The 22,950-nt window shown below is 46.5% G+C and overlaps 1 protein-coding gene across 4 annotated transcripts; it reads left to right on the top strand.

Annotated features, from left to right (window-relative positions):
- The first annotated feature begins 9,476 nt into the window (after positions 1–9,476).
- On the top strand, positions 9,477–22,749 carry NR2F2 (nuclear receptor subfamily 2 group F member 2). 4 transcript variants are annotated; one of them, XM_084765646.1, is made up of 3 exons: positions 9,477–10,168; positions 17,955–18,482; positions 21,251–22,749. In XM_084765646.1, the coding sequence occupies exons 1-3, from the start codon at positions 10,126–10,128 to the stop codon at positions 21,523–21,525; spliced, it is 846 nt and encodes a 281-aa protein (XP_084621772.1). In that variant the 5' UTR covers positions 9,477–10,125; the 3' UTR covers positions 21,526–22,749. The 4 variants fall into 4 exon arrangements, with proteins under 4 accessions (XP_084621772.1, XP_084621771.1, XP_084621774.1 ...); XM_084765645.1 differs by lacking the exon at positions 9,477–10,168 and adding an exon at positions 15,814–16,399; XM_084765648.1 differs by lacking the exon at positions 9,477–10,168 and adding an exon at positions 16,449–16,473.
- Positions 22,750–22,950: the final 201 nt, after the last annotated feature.

Genomic DNA, 22,950 nt, shown 5'->3' with positions numbered 1-22,950 from the left:
CCCTCCCTCATACAGGCTCTTTTTCACAGTGGCCATTTAAGGTTGTTAGAGATCTCAATAACCTCATCAGAGGTAGCGAGTTTAAATATGTTGTACTAATAACTTGTCCAAGAGAAATTAAATCCTTATATGTCAAAAGCGCTCTGCACTGGATTATCTACAAGACAAGTACTTATTGAATAAATGTTGGGACCAATTTCATTTTAATGTGAGTGACTGTATGTTTCAGAGATAAAAAGACTCAGACCTATAACTGTGTTGCAACAGTACACCCAACCTGTCTATTTCCATTACTGTCTCCCAACTTAAAATATACAAAGACTCTCTCTCTCTCTCTCTCTCTCTCTCTCTCTCTCTCGCTGTTGTTGTTGTTGTTGTTCTGAAGAGCAAGGGGGAGAGATAGAAAACGGCTGGCATTCAGCCTAAAGAGAAATCATTGAAACAAATTAATCCTATGCCGTTTAAATTGACATGGTAATCCATCATCAGAGAAGCCAAACTCTGAAAGCAATCTCCAATCTGCCCTGCTCTTTTTCACTGGCCCTGGAGGCACAAAGACAGATAGTAAAGGGGTGGAGGGAAGCATAGTCATAAAAGGTAGAAATGCCTGGAAAAGGATAGAATTGGTTCTGTCAGCTCTTACTGTCCTGCTTCTTCACACCTCTTTTGGAAACTTGCAACAGTTAACTTTCTCAAGTTTGCTTCTAAGTGATGGGTCTCTGTTTCCTCCTCCAGGCTGCCCTGGCTCAGGCTGGCCACTGCCTTGTGCCCTTGAGAAGTTAGGCAACTGAAAGGAGGGGAGGTTATCCAGCTAGTTTACTCGGAAACTCTTCCCAAATGTGAGGGACCACTTTGGGAAGTAGGGTTTTGTTTTCTTTGTTGTTGTTTGGGGTTGAAAGTGATAAGGGATAGAAGAGACTCTTTCTTTTTGTTGTTCTCCCATTATCATTTTATTTCTGCCCTTGGTGAAAAAGATGATGTAGTAATTCTTTAAAAGGGAACTTTTCTGACCTCACCAAGAACTGAGGCATGCCATCCTACCCTTGCCAATTGTCACTCTTTTATTTTGGTTTCAGAAAAGCCTAAGATGGTGTGTTGTTACAATTTGATTTTAAAGTCAGAAATTGTACTATACAGAAGTGTTCCATATTGGTAGGGTAGAGGAGATGAAACAAAACCTTGTTAAGGATTCAACTGTAAAAACAATGTGCCTGTATTTCCAAGACATTGGATTCTAAGGGTGTTTGTTTGTTTGTTTGTTTGGGGATGGTTTCCCTTTAACTAGTATTGTAGTTTATTTTGTTTGTTTGCTTGCAATTAGGAGGTTGGGTGGGGGGGGTCTATAACCAACTCATTACTGACTGTACATACAAATCTGAACAAAAATCTTAATAATATTTAATAATGTTTTTAGCTGTATGAACAAGACCATTGAAAACATTTTTAATTTTAAGCATTTACTGTTAACAAAAACGACCGTAACTGAAGACAAAAACACCATCTACTTTATTATCACAGGCAACAGGACAGAAGGGCATGTACCCAAACCATGCCTGCGATGTGCCTTATTTTAATTTATCTAAGATAGAATTGCTTCTAATTTACTAGGAGACTTTTTTTTGTGTTACTGAATTTCAAAGCAAACATCAGATCTCTTGCTCATAATTAGCAACTTTATGTGCTGCTCTTTCAAGGGGCTAGATAATTCAGACTGATCATCTTTAAGGTACATAAGCATAAAAGACATTTGCAGAGTAAATAGGGAGTATAGCTATATATTCATCCACACCATACCAGTGTCAATTTTAAGACTTGTTAAGAAAAAGTAACCACCAGAGAGATGGCTCAGTTGTTAAGAGCACTTGCTGCTCTTGCAGAAGGCCAGAGTTTGATTCCCAGCACCCATGTTGGGTTGTTCACAATCTCCTGTAACGCCAGCTCCAGGGTACTGGATCCCTGCATATAGCCTCAGCAGGTAACTACACACATATCCACACTCATTTTTTAAAAAGCACATATTTGGATATTCTCTTTTGATAAGACCCTGGGGGTTGAAACAGTACTTCTTCAGTAAGTGAAGAACACTGAACTATACTTCCATAAAATGATCAGACATAGTTTATTTGACTTCAATTTATATAGGAAATAAAGATTTTTGCAAGTTAACACGTGGTTTTGAATGCCATTAAATGAACCAATGTCACTTGGGGGAAAAAGTCAATGGGTAAATAAGCTAAGTCTTTATCACTCAGGGGAGACTATTAAAAAAAAACAAACAAAAAAACTTAAAAAAAAAACTCTCATTGCTGAAGTTTCAAGGCATTGAATTATTTTGAGTGTTTGGAAATTTAACTAACAACAATTAGAAAGTATGCAAGAGAAAATTACAGCATCTTTAGGAGTAGATAAATTAATATACAATAGGTAAAGACATAGGTTTCCTTAATTTCTTAACTTCTTCTCTTTGACATTTGACATATGATGTGATGTGGTCCTGTCAAGAAATACTCAGTGTGACATCTGCCACTGAAATCAATATTTCTTTCCTTTAATGGTTTCAGTTTTACTTTGTATGTTTAAAGGGCATCATTTCAATCAATTTCCCATAGTCATGTATTTAGGAATCTTTTAGATAAAATTAATTAATGTGTAATAAATTCTAATAGATGGATAGGAAATTTACCATTCTCATTTTCCTACTCAAAATAATAAGGCCAATATAATTTGTTTTTAAACAATGCAGTTTGCAAACCTTCAAGGTAATATTTTTCTGTAACCAAGAAACTAAATGTGATGTTTTTAAAATCCCTTTTACATTCTATACAGGATTTCTTTATTTTCAACGTGCACCTACTAGTTTTCAAGAAAGCAGCCTTTGAAGAGGACGATGAAGCTGACAATGTAAGTACCTACCTAAACGTTCTCTAGATGGATACATAATGTTCCTCCATTACAGCAGCATATCAACTTCTGGCCATCGACTTATTCTCAAGTTATATTTTTACACTGAAAGTGGAGGTGGGTAGATGTCCTAAAAACCAGTGAATCCTTAAATTCTATCTCTGCTTCTAACGTTGACTTCGAGTGTTAGTTAAAGGAATTTAAATCAAACGAATCCTCATTTGTTGTGCTGCTGGTTTGCCTGAAGTTCACTCATGCAGCTAATTAACAATATTAATTTTTTCTGGATATTTTCCTTTATAGTGCTTTCATGTAGTGCTTCATACCATCAATTAATAATTTTGGGGTTTTTTTTTTTTACATAGCAAAAAGTAACTGTTGTTTGAAAGAGTTCATTGCAAGCTCTTGAAAATGAAAATGTAGTGACTTTGTCCATGTCTAAATCGGAACTACTGTTCACTTGGTCTCAGGTGACCTTGGAACTTTCTCAGCAGGAGTTAACTTAACTTTAATAGTGAAATCATTGAATAGCCCATACCAGGTTTGGTAAAAATGAGCAGAGAGTTTCCGGATGCCATCATCTATATACTCCAGTCTTCAGATTTAAGTCATCGATGTGCTAGAAAAGTGTGTGTGTGTGTGTGTGTGTGTGTGTGAGAGAGAGAAAGAGAGAGAGAGAGAGAGAGAGAGAGAGAGAGAGAGAGAGAGAAAGAGAGAGAGACTTGAATTTTAAAATAAATATATCAGGCAAAAGGATGTTCACTGTTTGCTTAAATACCCTGCTCAAGCTACCAACTAGAAATCCGAAACTTGCACTTTGAAGTGTCTTTCTGTGATTTTGCAAGCCTTAATAGATTTACCCTTGCTGAGTGGCTTCAGCTTGTCTTCCAGCTCTGGTGACTCCAGTGAAGCTCACTCAGAAGTCTTTTTGCACAGCCTTCTGCCAGTCTCCAGGACCATACACATGACTGACAGCCTCTATGTAGTGTTTGAGTATATGAACCTTTAATCCATCAAGGCACTTCAAAACCTGAGAGACTACCTCCACTATGTGCTCACACTTTCCTGCGCAAACCCATCACTTTGGGACCCACAGAAATCCCACCACATTTGAAGCCAGCTGAATATATTTTTTCTAATCTCATCCAGGTTTTATGGCTATAATTTGGCTGCTGACACAATTTTAAATTAGTTTTTGCTTCAATGAAAGAAAGTAACCCATGTCTTGGGATTTGTTTTTTTAAAAAAAAATCTCTCACACAATAACCATATATATGTATATGTATATATGTTTATATATTGTAATAATAATATACATAAAGTGATTTGGGTGGTCAGTTAAACAGGGGAGGGGGATTCACTGCATCCTGTTTTTTTATTTACCAAAGTCCATCTTCCTGGAGTATGCCTCCTGATGGATGAGACTGTTGTCTCTGAATAGAAACCCCTTCTTGCAGGGGGTGGGGGCTGAAGATGGAGTGGGGCATAAATGAAGGGCAAAATGCTCTGAACCCCTTACAGCTAAAGTGTATTTGTTCTCTCTCTCTCTCTCTCTCTCTCTCTCTCTCTCTCTCTCTCTCTCTCTCTCTCTCCCTCCCTCCCTCCTGCCTCTTCATTTTTTTTCTTTCCTCGTGTCATTCCTTACATCCCTTCTTAGATCAATCTTTGGGCAGATTAGTGTAGTTAACCTTCATTCTGTAGCCAAGACCAAAAAGGGTTAATGGAGACCAAGCTGACACTCCTCCGGGTCAGCCTGGTGCGGCTAGCTTCCAAGCCAAGATTCAGAGGATTACCAAAGAGGTAGCAGGAGGCAGAGGATCCCTCACACCTGAACACGCCATTCCATTCCACTGGGACTCATATTTTAAAAAGAAAAAGAAAAAAAAAAGAGAAAAAAGAAAAAAATTTCCGTTTTGGAAAACGGTAAATTGGGTCTTCAGCTATGTTTCCTGTTGCACCGAAGCACTCTCAGGGTAGCCTGAACTGAATAGCCCAAGCTGCTAAAAAACAAAAAACAAAACAAAAAAACCAAACAACAACAACAACAAAAAACAAAACAAAACAAAACCGAGGAACGGGAAGAAACACCTTTCCAAAGACATAAGCACATTAAAACATGCACACGCATGCACACACAGTAGGCAGCTGTTTCTTTTAAAAGATTATTTTCCACTTTTGAGGAAAAAATCAGAAGCAGGAAGAAGACAATGACTTGCTCTCTTTCCTCACCTTCTGCTCAAACTCTCCAACCCCCCAGAAATTAGCGCCTGCTAGCTTGTCTACAGCTGTTTCGAAGCTCTAGGTTAGTTCACAGGGGCGAGATTCGCGCTTCGGAGTGAAAAGCCATTTTCGAGTCAGAATACTGCCGCTTAGCTTTGCGGAAAAGGTTTTCTACTCCCTTCCAGTAAATTTTACCCAGTGCCTCGTGAACCGCAATACTTTATATACTGGTCACTTTAGTTTCAAGCATTTAATCTTGGGACCCCCAAACAGGTCCCCACCTGATCCTGTGAAAGCTGATTTCCCTCTGACCCAGAAGAAGAACTCACAGCCACAGACTTCCACTGGTGTTCCTGCCTTAATTCTTGGCCTTAGATTTTGTTACACCTGCCTTGGTGTGGAGACATAAACCTGGGGCCCACTGTCCTGCAGAGTACAGGAAGGTGGGTGGGTCCTCGCCGCCACGGGTGGTCGTCCTGGACACTGGGCGGGTAGCAGGAAAAGCGGTTGGTAGGACTGGGCTACTGGGCTCTCTTTAAAGATGCTAAGTAAGATGAGAGATGGAGGTCGGTCAAGGGAAAAGTGGGGAAAGCTTGGACTGGCTCCTAAAAGGAGTCCCCAAAATGCCAAGGAAAGAAAACAATCCACTCGGGCCACACATTGGCCACCCAGGCTGCCTGACCACACTATGTGCCTGTGCGTCCCTACTCCACGCGAACCATTAGCTCGGGTGGGCACTCTGGGTGTGCAGCCCTCGGCCCGCAGCGGCCCGCTCAGCTCTATCTGCGAAGCCAGGCAGCGGACTCTTATCGCTAGCTGCGCTGTCACCTCTCCCGTCGAAGACAGCCCTGCCAAGGCCTGCGCTGAAGCTCCCTGGCGGTAATCGGGCGGTTCCTCCTCAGAGCTGGTTTCCTCCCTCGGCCCCGCCAAATCAGGTCCCCCTTTGTCACCCCGGGGGCTTCTAATCACTCCGTATCGATTTCCCTAACTCTTTTCATCCCGTTGAAGACACATCTTAAAACACTCCAGCCCAGAGTGTGCTCTGGGCTTTATCCACACTAATAAAATGATTTACCCTGCTCTCTGCGCTCTCTTCACAGAGGAAAATCGTTCAAGCCCTGGCTATTTGTGTGTGATCAGTAAATATTTAGTGCGGTGACATCCTCAGCTAGGCTTCGGATCGATGCTGGGCCCACCAGGAGGCGTGCACTCTGCGGGCGGGGCCGCTTCGGGCCGCGGAGGGGACTCCTGTGTTCTGGCCAGAGGCCGTAGATTTACAACCCGGGTGGGAGGCCCAGAGAGGGAAGAAGTGGGGGGCAAAGCGCATCTGGAAAATTGCCTTTTCAACCTTTATACTTTTGACATTCAGCCACTTCCCCGTGCTGCCAGTGTCTCCTCCACACACGCCCCCACTCCCTCCCTAGGGCGCTCAACGCACCCCGAGAGTCACTCCGCAGGCCGTGGGACGCGCTTGAGTCCCCGTGGCCCAGGACCACCTATCAGAGTCCTGCGTGGCAACGCAGGGAGACCCCAGCTCCTGCTTTGAGGGTCATCCCCTTCGGGGCACGAAGCCCTTCGCCCGCCTACAGGCCGAAAAAAGGTGGAGGAGCTCAGAGCTGCTGCAGCGGTTAGAGATCTGCTGCCCACAATAGCCTTTTCTGCAACAGCACTCCCCCCCCACACACACACACCCGGCCTTTCCACCCTGTCCAACGTCTTGTTCTTGCTGCCAGTCGGACAGCACAGGTCGTCGGATGGAAACTTTACTCTTTTCACCACCAGAAATCCCTTTCCTTAGGAGCAGAAAGGAGCTTAACTGTAAAGTGTTGAGAGGGGGCCTACCATTGGCAGCTAGAGGGCTGTGATCCAGGTGGCCGAGGTGTCAGTGTTTTACCCCGAGCGAGCTCACACTACTTCATGATTATATCGCCTCACCTTGACCCGGGAACCCCACAGGAAGTGGGCATGATGCAGGGTGAAGCACCGCAGGACCTCGGCTTGTCCTAAGATTCCTGCCACCTGGGACTGCTAAATTGCCAGAGTTCGTTTCAGTCAGTGAGGACTAGCCAGCCATTCCTGGGGGGGTGGTGGAGGTTTGGGGGGCCTCATCCGCTCTTAGACCTGGGGTTTCAGGTCTGCCAGTCTTCAACCACAGACGCCCACCTGTTGGTAGTTGGCCTGCTCTCTTCTCACCTGAGGCCTGGGCCCTTGCAGTTCCCCTAGAGCCTAGAGAAGAATGTGCTACCCGCAAGGAATCACGCACCCCTCCCACACCCTACACTCCCTAATGCCCTTGCCGTTGTCATAACCATGTCTTCCTAAAACACCATATCTGTAGACTATCTTTATACTAATGCATACTTAATTGCTCTGTCTTGACTGTCCATATAAAACAATTTAATTAGAGTGGATTTTTTTTGGTGGTTCCCCCCCCCCCTTTGGAGAGCAAAGAGAAGAAAAATCTGCCCGATGCTTATTGTATTTAGCACCAATACAGGCAGAAAATGTAGCACAAGTTTTTGGTTGAAAGAGCACCTCTGTGTCCATTGAAGGGCGTTGATCCGAAAAGGCAGAAAGGACAAGTAAAATCGATTGGAAGCGACCCTCTGTCTTTTTCACACCATTCAGAAACTCCATTCCTTCTAAGACAAAGACCAGAGCCTTGGGAATTCTCAGGGCAAAGGAGGACCCCAGTCCCACAAGTCTTGAACGCTTCTTTTAAAATCTTCAATATTTCACTTTAAACCTGCACTTGGTGGTGGACTCCCTCAAGCCGGTTTAAGATTCCCCCCTACACACACACACACACACACACACACACACACACACACACACACACACACACACACACCGGAGGAGCCAGCCGGTTTCACCACCGCCGTCTCCCCCCCCCCCCCCAACTTTACCACTGCCCAATTTGGCCTTTTGGACAGGGCTGGCCTGCCTTTTAGGGTTAGTTCATCTCTCACCTTTGACCCTCAAGATTGGAATGGCTGCCAGAGTTCTAAATCTGGGCCAAAGTTGAAAGAAAATGACCACAAATTAATTAGTCCAAAACCCAGTTCTGGTTCAGCGGCTGAGCTATCTTACCAATAGCCACCTCCATCCCTAGTTTCCCCCTTCTCCTCGAGCAATGAACTGCCCTGGCCACCTATGAAGGAGGGAGCTGAAGTGGTCAGGACTGCATCTCTGGGTGGCGATGAGTTGCCAGGTCTAATTGGTCTTTCATTAGGTTATCCCAGGCGCCCATGGCTGGGGAAGGTAATCATCGATCAGACCTGGCATAAAAAGAAAAGGAAGGAGGGAGAGAGAAGGAGAGGAGAGGGCAAGAGAAGGGGAGGAGAGAGGGCAGACTGAGATCACCTTCACCTGCCCAGAGCTGGGCCTCCCTGTTGGAGATCCCTCGACCTTCAGCTAGGATGAAGGGGGCGGGGCAGAAGGGAGGGGGCACTCCTGAGTTACACACGTGGCCTCCTTCTAAAAGACAGAGTTCACCTCCTCTCTGGAGGAGTCCCACCAGCCATCCACTCAATGTAACTGATGAGACAAACCGCAAGAAAAAAAACTTCTGTAGCCCATATTTATGGTATTAATGAATAGTTAAAAAAAGATTTACACTTCTTATGATCAATATTCTGAGTTATTTCCCTCAAAGTATATAATTACAGTGTCTTCAGAGTTTCATCATTGTTTGAGGTGGCAAAAACCATTTGTAATTTTCATTAGCCAGTAAACATGTAATTAACATTCAGCACTGTGTTTAACTTAATTCCTGTTTAAGACAAGGACAAGAAGCAGTGAAGAGCGCTAGTTCCATTTGTCAAGTCTGACATACATCTTACCATAACAGTTTCCTAAAATAAAAGATCCATGTTTCCCCATTATTCTTCTCTTAAAACAAAACAACAACAAAAATCCATTAGTTAAAACTATACTAAACTGCAAGAGACAGATCAGTCCATTTTCAATTTTTGCCACTTATTGTATCATTGTTTCCTTTATTCATTTGGGGAAACTGATAAAGGGAGGGGGATGAATTAAGTATTCATTATTTGAAGGCATGAAATGGGGAACCCCTCCCCCCCAAAAGAACTAGCTTTCCTCTCCAGGAAAGTTCTAGAATGGACAGTAGAAGGGGGAGGGAGGCACTAATCCACAGGGGAGAGGGAGAAAAATCATTGTGTGTGTGTGGGGGGACTTGAGTTAAAAGTAGAAAATGAGGATTCCAACAGATTCCTAGGGAAAAATGTTGGCCTCCGGTTTCAAGTTCTATCTTTGATCCAGAGTGAGGACCCTGTCTGCTAGTCTACTAGGCTGCAGCTTCCTCCCCCCCCCCCCCCGATTTTTTTTTCTCAACTTGCTTTAGGATTAGCCTCCATCCCTCTCGACCCCAAACAGTGGAATTTGGCTGTGCCTCCATTTGTCCTGCTTTGCAATATTGCCTATAGTTGTTTGTGGTTTTCTGCTAAGGCTGAGCCGGTTGCCCCAGCCTCCGTCTAAACTCATTAAGTTGGGAGATTTTTTTCCCCCAATTGGAAGGGTGTTTTTAAAGTCTCCTCTTTCCAGCCCCAAACAAGGTGTAACAACGCACTCTTCCTTCTAAGGCATCAGATGAGAGACAAGGATCACTCCAGACATCTCCTACCTACGGTTTGGGGTTTTTTTTCTTAAAGGCGAGGCTTGCATTCCTCAGCAGCTATGTACAAAGCTCCCTGAAGCCGTGTCTCTCTCTCTAAAGTTAGTGTGCAGGCTTTTCCAACGGCTGAGAGCGCCTGGTACACAGGGAAGCACTTCCTTGAGGTGGAAGATCTCTCCCTTCACCTTTCCTCTTTTTCCCTGCAGACGAATGCCTACTTTTTTTTTTTATCAGTTTGCACAATCGCTTAGATAAACACCGAGGAGGAGAGTCTCTTTAATTATCAAAGACACATCTTTTCAGGGGGCCAACAAAGCGTTTATTTCACCCGCCAAACTAAAGGAGAGTTATTCCAGTTTAGAAGGAAGATGCAAGCGGTTTGGGACCTTGAACAAGGCAAATATGGTTTTGGTATGTTTGCTTACTGTATTTTTTTTCCTCTTTCTCTTCTTTCTCACTTTTCTCCTTGTGCTGCGTGGGGTTGGGGATGACTTGGGGCTTTTCAGAAAATCGCTTTGCTAACGTGTGTGCAATGCCTTAGACTGTGCTTGAAGGGGTTTGGGGAGGGGGACAGTCAATTCAGTGCGTTGCCATATTTTATTACATGTGTGTGGTAGCAGAGGTGGTAGAGGGGGGAAATACAATTGCAAAGCTGCCAAAATATGATTAAACCGAAGCGTAAAGACTGCGGTTGCCTCCCATATCCTTGTCCTGTCTTCTCAAACTCATTTCCTTCCATAGAACTGACTGAAAACCGATCCTAGAAGCCTGGTTTTCCAAACAGCAGAAGACTGGGTTTGCTAGCGAAGTGGGCTGCTAGGCTGGCTTTAGGTATCAGAATTTCCTGTTCGGTTTGCCTCTGCGCTTCATTTTGCAACCTTGTGCAGCTGACAAGCAGGCAAGCAGGCAGGCGAGCAGGGACCGGAGCCTTGCCCGGCGCCTTCGGCCGGCCCGTGGTTCCGGAAGGCGAGCGCTCTCTTAAACTAGAGAATCACAAGAGGAGAAGGGTACTCACCATCGGGCTGGGTGGTGGAGCTGGCGTGCAGATTTCAGGCAAACGTTTACCTTTTTGCTGTGTATTGCAACCGCGCCGGGCTGACTTTAGAAGCAATTCTGTGCTCTGTGCAAAATGTTCATGGAACGGCTCCTCATTTAAGAAAAAAAAAAAAAAAAAGCCAGGGAAAAAGACGACAGAGGCAGAAAGAAAAAGAGAGGAGGGGTGAAGGGGACAGACATAAACCCAGTTCAAAAAAAAAAAAAATCACCTCTTCACCAGTGACTCCGGAAACGTAGAGGTAGCGAGATCCCAGCGCAATCCAACCAAGCCAAATAATTTTCAATCCTAAGGAATTATTCAGATTAAAATGAATAGAAGTTTCCTTCTCCTATGCGTACGTGAGCCCCAAGTCGGTTCCCTTTAAGGGCTCCTTTTCTTTTAAAGTTGGATTTTAGGCAGCGAGGACTCTTACACTAGGGGGCAGACAGATACTGTACTTGCTCCAATCTTAAGCATTTTTTTTTCCCTCCCAGCATATGCTCTGATTTAGCACTGTAAATTTTTCAGAGGACCCAACTCTGACAGCCCCTGGTGATTTTCAAAGTACCACAAGCCAGTGGTTAAAAATTGCATTGACTTGGAAGTTCAGAGGGACACAAAGAAAGCCCCTTCTCTATTCACGCAGCTCCAGTGTGGTGGAAGAGAAAAACACACACGACTAGATTGAGGGAAAGGAGAAATTCAATGAATCCTGGATTCTACTGAGCTCAGAGTTAAATTCCGGTGTTGCTGGGGTCTGTATTCATATTGTGATTTAATCTGTAAAGAATTACAGACTAGCAATCCACTTTCTACAAGGAAACCATATTCCTGGGAGTTGGAGTTTTTTTTTTTCTCCTTCAGATTAAGACAAATGTTTTTTCTTAACTTTCACCAGTCCAAAAAAAAAAAAAAAGCTTGTCACCATTCTCATTAAAATAATTTACATTTGCAGTAAAAAGCTTGGTTGAGTTTTTTAAAATAATACTATGTAGAGTTGTATATTTTCATCTGAGGACATTTAAACCTTAGAGTTAAGACATCTTAGCTCCTTTGAGAAGGACATTTAAAAATATGTTTGCTTTTCCCTCCCCTCAATTCCGCTGTACCGTCACTTCATCCACTCAGTAAAATTAACTATGATTCATATGGTGATTTTTTTCTTCCTTTTCTAAACAGCACTTTCATAGCTAAATGAGCCCTAAAATACAAAGTGAAGCACTTCTGGCTTGATTGTAGGTGTGTGGCAATGTGTCTAGATGGCTATAATTCTGATATATATATATATATATATATATATATATACATTCTATAAATGTATATGTATATACACATATATACATATGTTCCATATATATGTATATATGGAATATGTAGGCTGTAGTTTCTTTAGCTAGAAAAATGAAGACCATAAACGCACATACATATGTTTATGAAGCTTCTCAAAAATAATCTCTTTATGTGTGTGTGTGTGTGTGTGTGTGTGCGCACACACACACGCAAAAAGTAATCTTGCCATGGAAATGGCTGCACTGTAGAGGCAAGATTAACATTTCTCTAAAATCAATTATGCTCATCTATTAGATTGAGATGGGAATAACTATTAGATTTCCTGTGTCAACCTCAGTCTCACTATATGATGAGCTTGCTTGCCTCTAATCTGAGATTTGCAGCATCAAATAATTCTTTAAATTGAAGAAGTTAAAAGGAAAAAAAAAAAAAGACCCAGACTGCTCTGAAATGATTTATTTTCCATCTCTCCTTCTTGTTCTCTGCAAGAGAAAGGTATATGGTGTCTCTAATCAGCTAGAAATGCTCAGCCTGGTTTTACACTGTGGCCACCTTATTACACACTAGGCTTATGATAGGCTAGTACATGCTGTAGCTTGTTATTTCTTAAAACATTCAAATAATCACAGCACCTGCCGCTTTACTGGAACATGTGATTTCAGTAGAGAAAAGGAAGGCTAAGGAAGACTTCAGGGTGAAGCTTAAATAAGGTGTTTTTTCTTTCCTTGCCGAAAAGTCAGCTTCTGCCTGCCCACATCTTCGTGTGCTTCTTGTCTCTCACTCTGTCTCTATGTGTAGAAGGAACTGCCTGAAAGTGCAGTCTCCTCACATAAATTACACATTTGGTTTATTAAACTGACTTTCCATTTCCAAATTTCTGTGCTACCAAGGATGCTTTTCGGAAGTTGTCAATTTACTCTTTTTAGTGTCCTCTCCCTCCCCCCATAACTCAGTATTTTTTATGTAAAAATAATTTAATTGTTGGTAAACCTGTTTGACTTGTGGATTTAGTTTTGTCTTGGTGCAAAGTATTCCCAATTAAACACAATTTCTCATACAGAAATGGAATCCTCACTATTAAGTAACTGGTCCTAATCAAACAGCAAGTTTATTCAATGAAACACAATGTGTCCTTAGAGGTGGTTCTATTTATTTAGTGTTTTAAACTGAGGCACAAATTCAGAGACACAGCAATAGCAATGGTTTGAGCACGCTGAGCAGAATGGCATAGGCTGAGGAGTTGTTTTTTTCTAGTGTCTCTCAGGGGGTAGGGTATGGCTCGGTTGTGGTTCTTGTGAGTTACGCTGGTTTTATTTCTAATTTGGAGCAGGCTCTCTGGGTGTGTTTCAATGACTATATGGATGTTTAAAGAGAATTTGAACAATGAACTCTGTATTCAAATGTTCTATGACCTAGAAGCATCGTCTTGGACGTCTTTGTCTGTGTACATTGACAAATGTGCATCTGATACATGTGCGTTTACATGTGTGTAGAGAGGGTGTGCACAGGCGAGGCTGAGCGGGTGCCTCTGCCTGTCTATCATAGGACAGAAAGGTCTTTCTCCCTCTTTTCATGACCGGGTGTGTGACAGGCCACAGGCCAGTTAGCTAAAACCAGTGAGAGAGGATAAAGTTGAAGGGAATTTATTTTAATTGCGTCATGACAATGAGGTGAAGACTATTTGTGCTACTCCGCATCCAAGATGCTTCATTTGAGCAACTAAAATGTCAGGCCACAAATCTATAAAATATTAACCCTCCAAAGAAAAAGGAAGATATTGAACGGTTTCTTTTCCAATAAACAAACAAACAAACAAACAGGAGCTACCAAACCAAGCAAGTGATGAGAGTTCATTAAGCAAAGAATTTGCCACCACTCGCATCTAGCCAAATCTTTCGTTTGCGAGCCCAGATCCCGGCATCTTGCCACCTCCGCCGTGTACCCCTCTACAAAGAAAGGGGGAGCATTATCCGTCTTTAGCGTCGCGGGTCCTACTTAACGCGCCGGGAGTCTCGGGTGGAGCGCGAGCCGCTCATTTAGTGGCACCGCCAAGTTGCGAGAGACTTAAGTCTTCGGCTCTATCCTCAACCTCTCGCGGAGCCTTTAAGAGGCGTAGAGTGTGCGCCACGCGCTAGCCTCACGGCCAGGGCGGAAACCTCGGCTGCCGGGTGCAGGGCAAGCGGGGTCCGTGCTCCCGAGCCCGCTAGGGCCCATCCCCCGTTCTGTGGCCCGGGAGACGCGGCCACCCGTCCCCGCCCCCCTCCGTCCCCGCGCGCCCCGCGCAGCAGTCCGGACGCTGCTCGCGCTAGGACCGAGTTGCTCCCGCTGCCGCCATGGCGGGGCCGCCGCGCTCCGGCCAATGACGGCGAGGGGGCGGCGCGCGCGCGCCGGGCCAGGCCAACCCCGGCGGCTGCCTTATAAGGCGCGCCGTCGCCATGGCAACGTGCGCTAAGTTGCAGCAGTCGTGTCAAAGTTCACTATATAGAGAGCTCAGTGAGCTGATCGCGGAGAAGCCACTTCTGCCAGCCCCGGCGCCTATAAATCGCATTCCCTCCCGCGCCCCCCTTTTTAGCATATTTGATCACTTTGATTCTGCTCTTTTCTCTCCGCGGTGTGTGCGTGCGTGCGCGCGTGTGTGTTTTCTTCTCCTCCTCCTCTGCCGGAGTTGCCTCCTTTCTCCCGGTGCCGCGCTGCTCTTCCTTCTTTCATTCTTTCTCTCCGTTTCTCCCCCCTCTGCGCACGAAGGATGCGCTTCTAGGTGCTGATCTGCCCTCCTTTCTCTCTTATCATCTCTCCCCCGCCGCCGGCGAGTTGACTCTTTCCCTATGTGTGTGAGGCGGCGGCGGCAGCGGCAGCAGCAGCAGCAGCGGCTCCGGCTGAGGCAGCAGCGACAGCAGCGACTCCACCGGCGGCGGCGGCGCTAGACGCAGCGGCTCCGGGCCCGACCCGGAGGCTTCGGCGGCGGCGGCGGCGGCGGCGGCCCAAGCGGCCCACGGGGAGCAGCGAGCGGCCTCCAAGAGCGGCGGCGGCGTCCGGAGCGAGCGCGGCGCGCGCCAGGCGCCCGGGGCAGGAGGCGGCGGAGACCTAGCGCCAGGACGACGCCGCTCAGCGCCGGACGCGGACCACTTTCATGCTGATTCCCCCGGACCCGGGCAGAGCTCCGGCCACTCCGCGGGCCGCCGGCCTCCGCCCCGGCCTGCCTGGCTCCCAGGGCGCGCCCGCGCCCGGCGCCTTCGCTCTCCTAGTCCTCCTGATTTCGATGGCTTTCCTGAATGGCTGACTGTAGGCTGCCCTGGACTTGGCCCCCGGACAGTCGCCTTTCCTTCTCCTCTTCCTCCTCCTTTTCCTCCTCCTCCTTCTCCTCCTCCAACTCCTCCGCTGCACACTAGGTCTGAGAGCGAGAGAGTGAACGAGAGAGAGGGAGAGAGGGGGGAGAGTGAGAGCGAGCGAGATCTTTGGAGATTTTTTTTTTTGCCTCCTACTTCTGTCTTAAAGCCAGACAATCGACTTGCAGCTCTCCCTCCCCTCCCTCTCTCCACATTCTGCTCCCACTCGCTCTCCCCTGTCCCCTTGCCCTCCCCTCTTGACGGAAAGCCCCCCGAAACCAACAAAGCTGAGCCGAGGGAAACAAACAAAACAAACACACCGGGCCAGACAAGCAATCGACAAAACTTTCCAAAAGCAAAAACAAAAAAGGAAAAACTAACCAACCTCAACCAACTAGCCCTGAGCCACCCGGGGCGCCCTCCCGCGCCCTCTCGTACCCTCGCACACACAAAAGGCGGCGCGCCGGAGCCCGAGACCCGGGAGCCTCCGCCACCCCGCCGCCGCCCGCAGCCAGGGGAGCAGAAGTCCGGACGCGGCCCCCATAGATATGGCAATGGTAGTCAGCACGTGGCGCGACCCCCAGGACGAGGTGCCGGGCTCTCAGGGCAGCCAGGCCTCGCAGGCGCCGCCCGTGCCGGGCCCGCCGCCTGGCGCCCCGCACACGCCACAGACGCCGGGCCAAGGGGGCCCGGCCAGCACGCCGGCCCAGACAGCAGCTGGCGGCCAGGGCGGCCCTGGCGGCCCCGGCAGCGACAAGCAACAGCAGCAGCAGCACATCGAGTGCGTGGTGTGCGGGGACAAGTCGAGCGGCAAACACTACGGCCAATTCACGTGCGAGGGCTGCAAGAGCTTCTTCAAGCGCAGCGTGCGGAGGAACCTGAGCTACACGTGCCGCGCCAACCGGAACTGTCCCATCGACCAGCACCACCGTAACCAGTGCCAGTACTGCCGCCTCAAAAAGTGCCTCAAAGTGGGCATGAGACGGGAAGGTATCGGCCTCTCATTTCTTCCCCCTTCGCCCGCGGTCCCGGGGCCCTGGGTGCGTTTGGCTAGCCTGCTCTGGGTAAGGACACAGAAGCCCCGAGCTCTCCGTGTTGCAGTCGAAGGGTACTAGGAGTGGGGGTCTGCAACTGCAACCCAGATCACCCACCTACCCCACCCCCAGTCCGCATGTGTTAGCAGACTTTCCTTCTGCACTCTCTCTTCGGACTGCTTTTCCTTTCTTTTGAATTGATTGAGAGTTCATTCGAGTTCACCTTTCTGCAAAGGATGGATTGTTGTTTGTTGTTTTAAAGTCTTGTCTCTCTTTCTCTCTGTCCTTGTTTTTTTCCTGCATGTTCAACATATGTCCCTCCTCCTTACCCCTCTTCCCAACCCCCACCTTCTCAAAAAAAAAAAAAAACCAACCTGAGATTGTACTTTTGTACAGGAGGTTCAAATTACAAATGGCAATTTTATGCACTTCGCCGTATTAACGCTGCTGCCTGGGTAGAGCTCATGTGACCCCTTCATGGATTAACATTCTGCTTGAAGAAAAAAAAAACTACCTCTTGTTTTCTTTTCTTTCTTTCTTTCTTTTTTTTTTTTTCTTTCACTTTTGAAACGTAGAGAGCACTGTAGGGAGTAGGAAAGTGTGGGCAAGGGGCCTTGGGCCGCTGCCTTTGCTCTGCTCCAGTTGAGTCTTTGTGATATAAAATTCGCCCAGAGCCGGGAACAGTGCTCTACCAATGGCGCGCTCCGCGCCGGGCGCGGGCTCCGGGTTGTGGCGAGCCAAAGCTGGGATTTCTTTGTGTTTCTACGAGAGCGACTCTCCTAGTCCAGAGTCAGATAACAGCCGGAGCTTGAGCCTCGCTGGCTTTCCTAGGCAGTCACGGGCCTTGTCTGAGCTCCGCCAGCGCCCGCCGCCAGCTCCCTGCCTCTCTCCGGCTTCCTCTCGTTTGTGCCGGCCTCTCTCTCTTTCTCCCTCCGCCCTCTTCTCCCTTGTCTCTCCTCCTCCGAGCTCACGGATCAGGCAAAGACGCCAGATCTAGATGTGGTCTCTCGCCGAGGTTTCCCTTCTGGGCTGGGACTGAGGTTACAAGGTTTGGGGACAGTTGTTGGGGTGAGGGGCACAGGGTAAATCTTGGTGTCTTGTTCAAAAGCGTCTCACCCTCCCCCTACACTCCCCTCCGGTGCCTTCTCCAGTCAATAAGAAATACCGGCTGCTTAACAGTTAAAAATAATAATAATAAGTGCCCGTAGAATGCTACACTCCGCTCACAGCTGCGGGGACCCCCATGCAAAGTGACCAATTCTGGGGTCCATGGCGGACTAACCCCAGATGGGCCTCGCAGGCAAGTGTTGAGCTTTGGCAGGTCAGACCTGCCCTGGGAGGTGATTTGTGAGGTAGTGGCTGCCGGCTCCAGGCAAAGACTCCTTGGTCTGTCTGTAGCAGGCCTGACTGTTTCTTGGCGCTGTTCTGGGGCCTGGGACAGGTTGGGGTCATGTAGGATGAAGAACCAAAGCTGATCATTAACTGTGGAGTGTTCCCTTTCCTCCCTGCAGCTGTACAGAGGGGCAGGATGCCGCCCACCCAGCCAACCCATGGGCAGTTTGCGCTGACCAACGGGGACCCCCTCAACTGCCACTCGTACCTGTCCGGATATATTTCCCTGCTGCTGCGCGCGGAGCCCTACCCCACGTCGCGCTTCGGCAGCCAGTGCATGCAGCCTAACAACATCATGGGCATCGAGAACATTTGCGAACTGGCCGCACGGATGCTCTTCAGCGCCGTTGAGTGGGCCCGGAACATCCCCTTCTTCCCTGACCTGCAGATCACGGACCAGGTGGCCCTCCTTCGTCTCACCTGGAGCGAGCTGTTCGTGTTGAATGCTGCGCAGTGCTCCATGCCCCTCCATGTCGCCCCGCTCCTTGCCGCTGCTGGCCTGCACGCTTCACCCATGTCAGCCGACCGGGTGGTCGCTTTTATGGACCACATACGGATCTTCCAGGAGCAAGTGGAGAAGCTCAAGGCCCTGCACGTCGACTCCGCCGAGTACAGCTGCCTCAAGGCTATAGTCCTGTTCACCTCAGGTAGGAAGGAGACCTGTTCTCAGGTACCCAAGAAGTCCCAGGGCAGAGTTATGGTATAGAAAAATGGCCCCGTCCCACTTTCTCCTTGAAAGGCCAAGCTGTAGGGTGCATTTTAAAGTGGGAACTTTCCGTAACTGTCTTGTCCTGGTATGCAGATGATGCTCCCTACACGGACTCCCAGAAGGGCTTTAGAGCCTCTCAGGCCCCTTCCTCTCCTGCCAACCTGGAATGCACTCTTTTGCTTCCTCCCTAAGCCCAAGCCCTCTGGGCCTAGTTGGCCTCCAGGGAATCTCCTCAATCTCTGGGCTTTCTTCTTCTTCTCCTTCTCCTTCTCTTTCTCCTTCTTCTTCTCCTCCTCCTCCTCCTCCTCCTTCTTTTACTTCTTCTTCTTCTCCTCTCCTCCTCCTTCTTTTGGCACACTGGCTGGGACCTCAAGGAGATGCCCCCAGGCACATTGCAGCCCTGGCATCATCTCTATAGAAGAAAGTTTGTCCCTGCAGGGAAAAGTTTGCCTGTTAACTCAGTAGGAGTTGAGGCTCCAGGCAACTCCAATCTGAGAGCAGCAGTTTTCAAAATCACATTCTCATTAAAATAATACAGACTGCCAGGAGAAGGGGGTGTGTGTGCTGTCAGAACAGGGCAGGAGAAGCTACCATAATTCTAGAATGTCTTCAGGCGGCTGAAAGCTGGGGCCTCTCACTTCCCCTATCCAGGCACTTAAGGCAATTTTCAAGCAACCCAAAGTGTGTGCCAACTTGGGCTGGATTTGAATGCTGCTGGAGATATAAAACTATCATTGACTGCATTAGGAAATCTAATTAGTTTGCATGTAGTTTAACCTGTGTGAGTAATAGATCTGATAATTCATTAACTCTTGAGGCCAAATGATTTTTGAAAGTGTCTGGCTTTCCATTTCGGGCCACACCTGAGCCGTTTTGCTGCCTCCAGGCTCAGTTCAGCCATAGCCCAGGTGGGTGGGAATTACCCCCACCCTTCACATCCTTGTACTAAGTTCTCAGCTGATTCCTTTGTCATGGTTGAGAAAGGAAAGGGGTTCCTGACTAAGAATAACAAACATTTGTACATTGGCAGGGCCTGGAACTGAGTCACCCCCTCAAGATTTTAACTTTACAGTCAGAAAAGTAGAGGAGAATGTGAGTCTATGGGACAAACTGATAGGAGGGCCGCAGTTTCTTCTTTGTTGTTTAAAAAAATGTCTGGGAACCAAATCATTAGCTGAGTCTACTACAGACTCATTCTCAATCTGCTGTCTTGTATGAGTTACTGTTTTTCACACAGGGACAGGCCCCCTTTTCCCAGTTACTCCAAGCTCTGCCTTCCAAAGTCCTTAGGTAATCAATCAGAGGATAGCCCTCTGGCCAGGCCAGAGCTGTATGCAGAGGACTGGATCTGGTTTATTCTTCTCATGAGCCTGTCATATCTAAAGTGTTTGCCTGACACCAATGGAGTGGCAGGCTAGTCCTGTCCCATAGCTACCTTCACCCGCTTCTCACAACCTGATACCCAACCCATCTTTTCAGATGATGGAGGTGGCTGCTTATCCCATGGTATCGTTATTACTTCTTTGCCTTTTCCCTTGGTTTTTTTCAAGGAAAGAAATGCCTGGTACTGCCGAAACAGTTTAATTTATTACTGTTTGCAAGATGTGGAGGCCAGTATGGAGAATGCAGATGGCCTCACAGAGAGATAAAGGCCTCTGTTATCTGATTCAGAGGGAGACACACAGTACCAATGAGGAGGAAAGGAGTCTTAGATAAACAGATCTTTTCATTCCTGACCATAGACACCTAGGCATTCTGTAGACACATGAAGTCCTGGACACAGTGGAGGAGGTTGCATGTGTGTTCTGGTGGTAGGGGTGGAGGTGGTGGTGACTGTTTTTGAATATCTGTTTTAATGATTCACAATATGCATGTGTTAACCCCAGTCTTGTCTGGGGAGCCCTGAAAGGTCAGGTCACAACCTGAACCGCCTTCACCAAGAAGCCTCTCATTTCAAAGGCACTTATTGTAATTTCACGTATCAGAAAAAAGAAAAGTGTTTTTCCGAAGATAACAGGGAGGGGGGTTATTCTTGGAGAGACCTGGGCTTTAAAAAAAAAAAATAATAAAAGGGGGTGGGAGAAAAGGGAGGGAGAAGAAAAGGAAGGGAAAGAAACAGCTCAAATGAACAGAGAGATCACAGTTTGCATGGCTGCCCTTCAATGGGCTAAACTGACAAGATCAGTTTTAAAGGACCACTTAAATCAGTTTCAAAGACTGGAGAAAAATGAGTTGCCCTCTTTGGGGAGAATCTGAGGCAGGGTCTTGGATGCCATTCCTGAAAGCTGGGCCAGGTTGTCACCCCCCCCCCATACACACTATATAATAAGCCAGATTTGGAGAAGGGGGGCCTTGGTGGCTTTAGTTTTGTCTGTCTGTCTGCCTGCCTGCCTGCCTGCCTGCCAGCCAGTCTGTGTACTTTGCACCAATGCACTTTTTCCTGGGCCTCCAAGTGACCCAGCCTAAGGACTGGGCAATGAAACCCTGCAGCACTCGAGCATGTTTTATTTTAAAGTAAACACTCCAGGACCATCTCAAGCTTTGTTACCTTTCTCCTCCCCCTTGAAATTTTCAGCGTATAGGCATTTCCTGCAACTCTGGATGGGGCATTTGACAGAGAATTGTGGACACACCTCAGGTGACCATTTCAAACCTCTTAATCTGATGAATTCTCTCTCTCCCTCTTTCCCCGCTTTTTTCTTCCAGATGCCTGTGGTCTGTCAGATGTAGCCCATGTGGAAAGCTTGCAGGAAAAGTCCCAGTGTGCTTTGGAAGAGTACGTTAGGAGCCAGTACCCCAACCAGCCAACCCGGTTTGGAAAGCTTCTGCTTCGCCTCCCTTCCCTCCGCACGGTCTCCTCCTCAGTCATAGAGCAATTGTTTTTCGTCCGTTTGGTAGGTAAAACCCCCATCGAAACCCTCATCCGGGATATGTTACTGTCCGGCAGCAGTTTTAACTGGCCATATATGGCAATTCAATAAATAAATAAATCAAAATAAGAAGGGGGAATGAAACAGAGAAAGAAAAGGCAAAAGACTGGTTTTGTTTGCTTAATTTCCTTCTGTTAAGAAAGGATGTTACAAGTTTGCTAAAAGAAGAGAGGGGAAGAATTTAATGGACTGAATTTCAAAAGAGAGAGAGAGAGAGAGAGAGAGAGAGAGAGAGAGAGAGAGAGACTGTCAAATGAACTTTTACAGAATGCATTAAAAAAGAAAACAACTCCTATGTTGGGCAGAACAACTTGCTACTTATCATTTTTGTATAAAAAGAAATTAGTCTTTTTTCTTTTTGGTAAATTTTTGAAAAATATTGCTAAAAGTGCATTTAAGGAGATTGGGAGAAAATTAGCAGAATGGACAAAGTAAGTCTCCTTTTTTTTTTTCCAAATTATTAATTGTCCTGTGTCTATGTACCTCTAGCTGGTTTTTTTTTTTTTTTTTTTTTTGTACTTTTCTGGTTCCAAACCAGTTTATTCTGTGGTTCTATAATAAGTTTTGATATAATCTTGGCTTCTTAAAAACTGTGTATCATTAAAATATATGTTCTGCAAGAATTAAAACTGAGTCCATGAAGATATCCTAGGAAGACATAAAACTTTAAAAAGGCAACTCAGAGATGACGGAAATGCACTTACAAGTGGTGGCCAAATTTGTTAGAAGTTGAGCACTCTAATTAGCAAGCTGGAGGAATCACATCAACACTTAGCTTCCCCTACCCCCATTCCCATCCCATGACAAACCTAGCTTTTTAAAAATATTTTAAGAAAGAGAAGGAACTGTGGAATTTATTTGCAGCCAAGGAATGTGTCCAAGACACAAGCTGAGGTTTTGAATAAAAAGTGAACTTTTGTAATTTGAATTGGGTCCCCCCCCCCCTTAGTTCTTGAATTGTTATGAATCCTATATCTGTTTGTATATTTGCAAGCCCTTTGTATTATAATTGTTGATATTCCCCCTTTTTAAAAAATACCATTGAAATCAGCATGACAAAATAACACTGTTGGCACTTATAGGTAACGTGATTGATTCAGTATCTTAGAGTTTACAGTTTGTGTTTTTAAAAAACTGAAGGTTTTTTTTTAAGTGCAACATTTCTGTATACTGTAAAAGTTATAATAACTGAACTGTTTGGTCGAGTCTTTGTGTGTTATATTCCAAGGAAAATTGAAAGTATTCAGAAATTAAAATATTATTTGATATCTGAAACCTGCTTGGCTGTCCCCACTCACTGTCTTCCCATCGACTTGAAACCCTGTGAGTTCTCGCTGAGCCAGCGGGGGCCCCATTTGTTTACTCCCCTCAATCAGTTTGTTCAAAGGTAGACTAGTGTATTTGCCTGTTTAATTTGGGTATGTGTGGGGGGGGGAGCTGAAGTTAATGGTTTATCTATGGTTTAGGAAGTGCCAC

Source organism: Acomys minous (genome assembly GCF_964271855.1).
Source record: "Acomys minous genome assembly, chromosome: 2".
Lineage (NCBI taxonomy): Eukaryota > Metazoa > Chordata > Mammalia > Rodentia > Muridae > Acomys > Acomys minous.
This window is presented reverse-complemented; position numbering and strand designations above follow the sequence as displayed.

Bases quoted from the DNA above. Each gene is read 5' to 3' on its own strand.
- NR2F2 (XM_084765645.1), top strand. From the start codon at position 15,958: ATGGCAATGGTAGTCAGCACGTGGCGCGACCCCCAGGACGAGGTGCCG. The intron at 16,400-17,954 runs GTATCGGCCTCT...TCCTCCCTGCAG, and splicing joins AGTGGGCATGAGACGGGAAG to CTGTACAGAGGGGCAGGATG. The intron at 18,483-21,250 runs GTAGGAAGGAGA...TTTTTCTTCCAG, and splicing joins TATAGTCCTGTTCACCTCAG to ATGCCTGTGGTCTGTCAGAT.